General features: G+C 34.5%; 2 protein-coding genes across 2 annotated transcripts in view; both read right to left on the bottom strand.

Annotated features, from left to right (window-relative positions):
* LOC118735727 (serine/threonine-protein kinase rio2) overlaps window positions 1-7,047 on the bottom strand; it is a gene marked incomplete in the record, with an annotated part of 254,041 nt that overhangs the window by 200,625 nt on the left and 46,369 nt on the right.
* LOC118735824 lies at window positions 5,035-7,014 on the bottom strand. Its single transcript, XM_036465802.1, has 2 exons — window positions 5,780-7,014; window positions 5,035-5,705 (listed from the first exon to the last, which is right to left on the bottom strand). The coding sequence occupies exons 1-2, from the start codon at window positions 6,816-6,818 to the stop codon at window positions 5,500-5,502; spliced, it is 1,245 nt and encodes a 414-aa protein (XP_036321695.1). The 5' UTR covers window positions 6,819-7,014; the 3' UTR covers window positions 5,035-5,499.

The raw sequence follows: 7,047 nt of genomic DNA, 5'->3' as shown, positions 1-7,047 counted from the left end.
TTTAAGCTTTTACGCTCGTCTGCTCGCATACATATGCATATATACATTAGACCGCATCGGTCGCCATTGCAAAGAAATAAGTTTAACAATTTTGTCGTCAAAAAATCTTTCATTCTTGATACCTCCTAAAAACTGCTGGAATCGGATTTTTAATATTATTCATGACTCGATTTAAGGTACGATACATTGATAAAAATGTATTTCTGAGAGCTACGTATCTACATATGGGCGATTCCAGCGAAAAGTCTACTTGGAAGGTTAACCTTAAACCTTTCCAATATTACTACAAAATGCTTATATCCATATAGTTTTGCCCAATTCGCAGAGTTTTGCAATTTTGTAATCTATATCTTTAAATCGCTACTATCAACAGTTGTAATTTTTTACTGAATTTTATTGACTTCTTCAATTCTTTTTTTTTAACATTTTGTCACACGAGCGTCACGTAACGCCAGTTTGGAGATATCCATATGTGCACATTAGGGTGGTCCAAAATAAGTAAAGTCGGAATTTTAATGCTCTCACCGCCTAGGATTGTTATATATATACAGTATCGGTCATATCTATAGCACGCCATTTCAAAGTGATATTGTGTGCAACTTATGTTTATATATTTATTTTTGAGAATTTTCAATTAAAATACAGTTCTTTCTCTAACAAACCCCATATAAATCCAAGTTTAACAATTTGTAGAAAACTTCAAAAAAGTGCAACAAATTTTCACCTAAATTTCAAACTTTTTTCTCAGAAGTGTTTGAATTTTTCTGAATACACAGTTTTATAGCCCAATGAATTTTAGTCTGATAATGTGCAAGTTTCAACTGACTGAAAGTTACCGTTGATTTTTTAGAATTTTTTTCTCCAAAGGTGTTGCGGCTTTCCTCCATATACAAATAAATTGAGTTTATTCATTATATGGAAGCCAATGCAACAAAAAAAAATTCTAAAAAATTAACGGTACTTCGTACCTACTTGAAATTTGCACATTATCGGACTAAAATTGCAGGGGCTAAAAAACTGTGTACTCGAAAAAAATCTAACACTTCCGAGAAAAAAGTTTGAAACTTAGGTGAAAATTTGTTGCACTTTTTTGAAGTTTTCTATAATTTGTTAAACTTGGGTTTATATGGGGTTTGTTAGAGAAAGAACTGTATTTTAATTGAAAATTCTTAAAAATAAATAAATAAACATAAGTGGCACACAATATCACTTTGAAATGGCGTGCTATAGATATGACCGATACTGTATATGAGTAGTCCACTTGCAAAGTGCGCTATGTAAAATTTTTTCGATTTTTAGTTTTTGAAGCATTACGTACCAGTATTTATAGTAGTTTCATGTCCACTAACAACACAGTGCAAAATCTTTTTATATTCTGAAAAAATAGCATCAAATGTTAACTGTTCTTCCAAAAGTCGCTATCACACTTATTTATAAACTTTCAAAACTATACATCTTCTGATGAACTTAGAAAACTGCTTTAGGTCGTATAGAATGTTAATGTTATCTTATGTCATGTTATGTTATGTTATGTTATAATTTTATAAGGCTCTTATTTATCCAGAAATCAAAAAATATTTCTCGTAGAAATGGTATAGAATTGCTACTCTTCAGGAGATTCCCAATAATAATACGCAATTGTTTATTTAACAATTTTTTCATAGTAACTGTATTTTATAGGTCCGCCAAAAGCCCCAGAAAATGCAATGTGAGACCAATAAAAAATCTTTGGTATTAAAATGTTGGTTAAATAAAGAATTGGGTATTATTACTGGAAGTTTTTGTGAAGAGAACCAGAGTTTTCTGACCGAAAAATATCGATTTTTAAGAATTCTGTGAAGTTCTGTGAGTGAAATACACTCGAAATGGAATCGAAAAAAAAAATTAAAACCATTGTAAAAAGAGAGAAAGTGAAATCCAGCTCATTCTCGATGGAAAAGAGGAGACAATCGCTCTCTCACAATAAAACTTCAATTCGATAATGGGCTGGATTGCGAACTCATAACGTGGCGAAAATACATTGGATAACGTAGGTGCCGTTTTGCTGCAGAATGGCTAACAATTCGAAAATAATTGGAAAACTAATCTTTTTTTCAAGTCTCACCTTCGATAATGAATGTGGAAATAGGTTACTATTCGATTCGAGAACTAGGCCATTCTCCAGCAAAACGGAACCTTGGTTATCTAATGAATTTTTTCCTTCGTTATGAATTCGAAATCCAGCCCATTATCGAATTCAAATTTTGATGCAAAAGAGTGATTGTATTATATTTCTATTCGAAAATGAGCTGGATTTCACTACCCCTCTTGTTACTATGGTTTTAATTTTTTTTTTCGCACCCATCTCGAATGTATTTCCAATACACTATGAACGTTGGAAAACTAAGGTTGGTTTTGAGTTCGTTCTCAGTTCGATATTCATATTGGATATCGAAGGTAATTTTCGAACGTTCGCCAAAATGTTTATAGGGTGGGTATGTACGTACGTATATAGCTCCGGGAGCAATCGCAAAGGAACATGCGGCTAATACCACTTTCGATCTCTTGATATGGAATGAATGTTCCCTTTTGTTTGATTATGTCCTATGAAGAGACTAACAGGCCTATTCTGCTTGCCACCGAATATTTTGACACCGGAAAATTTTGTTACATACAAATAACACCACTTCTTGTAACCGCAATCCTAAGTACCTTGGTAACAATTTAATCTATGCAGCAATTCAGCTATGAAGTTTTGTATAAATTCTGCTTATGACAAAATTTATTAATTAATTAATTAATTTATTTATTTACCAGTAACAACATTTTTGTTACCAACGCAGAATAGACCTGTTCATGTCCCCCTTAAAAAAAAAAATAACCATTGCCAGATTCGATTCGAATCGGATTCCCAGGCTCTCTCTACATGCCAACGGCGTACATGAAATTTCGTTGACTAAGTGCCTACATATCACTAAACGGTTAATTGCCAATTGTACCCCATTGAGACTAATTGCGGAATACTCTCTTTAGAGGATCGTCGCACAATTTTTTATGGGGATGCGACTCAAGTGGAACTTTCGCTGGGGTAAAAGATGCACTCGAGTGCCTGATTTCTGGCTATACATTTATGCGCACAACATAACGTGTCAAGTGCGTGTGCATAAGAAAACAATTATAACCGATGCAAAGTCCATATTTTGTAACCATTGTATTCCTTACAGATAAACACTGGTAATATTTTAGTTATACACCCAATGCGAATAACTCGCATATTTTTTCGGGCAAAAAACTAAAAAAAAAAACATTTTTTGGAGTACGAGTATTAGGAATTTTTTTTACAGTTTTACAATGAAATAAAGGAACAAAATACCGTTGATTTTTTAATATATTTTTTCGGCAAAAAAAAAAATATCAAAAATCAACGCGAATTCTTAGTCTCTTGAAACTTGCACTTTATTTTACTAGAATTTAATGAATTTCCAAGAACAATTAGCTGTAAGCTTATATCCTTTTGCATCAACGACTGATAAATGTATACTACCTCTGTGCATAAAAAAATTTAGGTAGCATTTCGTATAAATGCAGTATTTAAAAAAAAAAAAACAATATATATATGTATGTACATGTATAACACTGCAGAAAAGTAGGGATACGAACGTTATGCATAACACATGTGCATATACATATGTATGTATGTACATACATATATACAAGATTCAACACATATGGTTTTACATATAAAAGACGAGCATGTGGGAAAAATAGAAATTAATAATAATTGCTCAATTAAACTAGAATTCGCAATTGCTTTTAGAAATTGCAAGTTTAATTATGTACAACAGCCGTTTTTAAATGAGATACATAAATGCATATGCACTAGGGATGTCAATTTTCGGGGTTTTGTCGATCCCGGGATTTTCGGGATCTGAAAATACAATCCCGGGATCCCGGGATTGTTCCGAAATTCAGGCAAAAGTGCAACACATCTGTGATCATCCTATTATAGTATTTGAAATCAGATTGATATAACAAAAAAAAGTACGATTTATTGTAATTCATTTACATATTTATTAAGGCGATAAATCAGTATTTTCAATCAACAAAAAACAAACATAAAATTTGACGAACATATACGTATGTATGTACTACAAGTACAAATGCATATACGGTCACTCACAGAAATATTTTGCAATATTCAGAATATTTTTCATGGTATTTTTTTTGTTAATTTAAAAATATATATATGTATGTGCAATTTTGAAGTTGCGAAAACATCCCGTCGACATTTTATATTTTTTTTTTGCTACAAAATTCGTTATAAGGAAGAAAATGCTCAACATCGTCAGTAAAAAAAAATTAAAAAATCAAGGGAGTTTTTAGCAACTTAACTTTAAAATTGCACTTTATTGTATTAAATTGAATGGGCTGTAAAACTGCATAATGGAATTTTTTGTAAAAATTACGATTAAAAAGTTTGATATTTTTATGATAATTTGGTGGACTTAAACCAACTTTCTCTAAAGTGTGAAATTTTGATTTACATGATTTTTGTTGTAAAATGAGCTATATATTTTTTTTAATTAACAAAAAAATACAATGAAAAATATTTTGGATATTGCAAAAAAATCGGTGCAAAATATTTTTGTAAGTGACTGTATTTGGTACAGCAGTAACTGCCTATGTAACTATATAAAATTTTTTAAATCACTGTTTGAGATCAATTTAAGATATTATCAGTATATTTAAGTAATAATAAAAAAGTTAACACATTTAAGTAAACAATAAATATATAAGTGCATCACCTATTCCATTTCGAGCGAAGCAAAATTATTCCTTCTTTTGATGGTAATGCGATCGTAAAGAAATTATAGCATTAAGGGTTGCAAACAATTCTTAATTTGCCCTTGAGAGGGGATATTTGTGATAAAAATTTAATTGGCTAACAAAAAAATTGTTTCCAGCAATCCCGGGATTTAAATCGACTAATCCCGGGATATTCGGGATTGACATCCCTAATATGCACATACATATGTACGATTGCAATATATTTTTCAAATAAATCCAAAAATTTACAGCTGCCCTAAAGACATACACCCATATTTCTGAATGGACAAATTAACAAAAGCGAACTCGCATTTTTACCTTTGCACAAAGATACATACATACATACACGCATACTATACAGACATACTATGTATCAGTGAACTTCTGACAAAACAACTTAGTGTTTCGTTTGAGTATTGTTATCCTGTGTTATCCTGGTAAAAGTCATAATCTCTGATAAATTCAAAATTATAATTTTTTTCTTTTTTTTTTAATTTCGCTAACAACTTGTTCCGTTAGATATTTATAAATGCTTATTTAAAATCTGGCAGTGGACCAGTCCGAAATAAATTTGAAAAATTACTACATATTGCATTTCTTTGAAAATTGACATATAAACGTAAAGCCTGTCATGTGTTCCATTTTTGATGGGACTCCATTAAACAAAAATCGGACCACCCCACCGCATCCTGATCAATCCGCCTGATTTGCCTCCAAAAGTCCTCGTCGGTCGAACAATGGCAGCAAATTTATGAGATTCTTATGCACCTGTTTGTTGCAGTAGGCATTATATTTGAACTTCAGTGCACGCTCGTCCTCGCCCATCAGCGAATTAAAATCGGCATCCTTTGTGTCTTCACTGATCATTACCGGCTGTACGACACAGGAAGAATGGAATGCTGAAAGTATGGAAATAAAGACAATTACAAATAAGTTAAGTATGTACATATATATCATTTCAGTGCAAGTTTACCGAAAAATCGTTTCTGCTCCACCTGCTGCCGGAAGAGGTTCAACGAGGGCACTGGATGTGTACTATAGTTCAGCCTCTGCAGGACATCACTAAAAATACCATGGTAATACTGGAACAGCACATCCTGTTTATGTAGTCGTAGTGGCTCCTGCAGTGAGGTGTTGAAAAGGTGATGCAGATCCAGCGTCGGTGAGCCCCAGAAAGTGTATTGAAAGTCGATGAGAAGCACATCGACGGGCTCGCTTGTCCTCGGATCATATTTGAACATGACATTGTTGACCCAGAGGTCGCCATGTGCCAATACATTAATATGTCCCGCAGTTGGCGCGAAACAGCGTTTACCAATTTCCATATAGTGGGGCGCTAGCGCGTTCAATTTATGGCCGTAGTACGCACGGTCGGGCATATTCTTCAGAATGTACTCGGCACATGCAAGCAGAGATCCGACGAAATACGGACTGTAGTTGTCTGTGTAACGGTTGAAGAAGCCGCGATCGTACGTTTCCAGACAGCCGTTCTGCCGCTCATTGAGTACTGCCGACGTGGCATGCATTTTGGCGAGCTTACGCAAGATCAACTTGACATGGGTGATGTCGAGGCCTTGCAAGCGACTGGCCATCACGTAGCCCCGCTCACTAAGGTCCTCGAAAATCAGCAATTGGCGTTTGTAGTCCACATGTATGGCCGTTGCAAAGAGTTGGTCCGTATCGTCGATCTCGCGAAGCAATCTGTTTAGTTTAGGCAACACCTCCTCGTAAATACGCATTTCACGATTAAAGATGTCATAGGGCGCCATTATGGCGCTGGCAATGGGATCCTCCTCGAAAGATGTCTTCACGATAAAGCTCCTTTCTAGTCTCTGCTTACTGTTGTTGAGTAGGTACTGTGCTCTGATGCGAGTCAGTACGCCACCGTAGTTTTCGCCCCTTGCCATTGCCGGCTGCACATGCATAGAATGTAGCTGAAGACCGGGGTCTTCGTGATGGACGCGTAATGCTTCCAGCATATAATTCTCAGTCAACCACTCTGGTGCATCCATATTGTTTTGTTGCTCTCGATCTGCGACCGCACTGAGTGTACGAGTATCTAATCAAAATTTAGAAGTGCGTTGTGTCTTTTTATACGAGCTGGGTTGGCGTCATAGCTCAACGACCGATGATAATGTAGACACCGAGCTCCTCTGAACACTTTGCTCTTCATACATATATAGCATTATTTAAATAAGAATTTGCTGCTCTAACACTTTTATAATTTACGGTCAATTTAGC

The sequence above is a fragment of the Rhagoletis pomonella genome, unplaced genomic scaffold (genome assembly GCF_013731165.1).
Source record: "Rhagoletis pomonella isolate Grant_MI unplaced genomic scaffold, Rhpom_1.0 Rhpom_scaffold_00001, whole genome shotgun sequence".
NCBI classification, from domain to species: Eukaryota; Metazoa; Arthropoda; class Insecta; order Diptera; family Tephritidae; genus Rhagoletis; species Rhagoletis pomonella.
The sequence above is the reverse complement of the archived record's forward strand: the minus strand, read 5'-3'. Positions and strand labels throughout refer to the sequence as shown.

What these genes read in the sequence shown, in the direction of transcription:
- LOC118735824 (XM_036465802.1), bottom strand. Translation starts at nt 6,818, where the DNA reads ATGGATGCACCAGAGTGGTTGACTGAGAATTATATGCTGGAAGCATTA. An exon ending in GGAGCAGAAACGATTTTTCG is followed by an intron (nt 5,706 to 5,779) that starts GTAAACTTGCAC and finishes CCATACTTTCAG; the next exon opens with CATTCCATTCTTCCTGTGTC.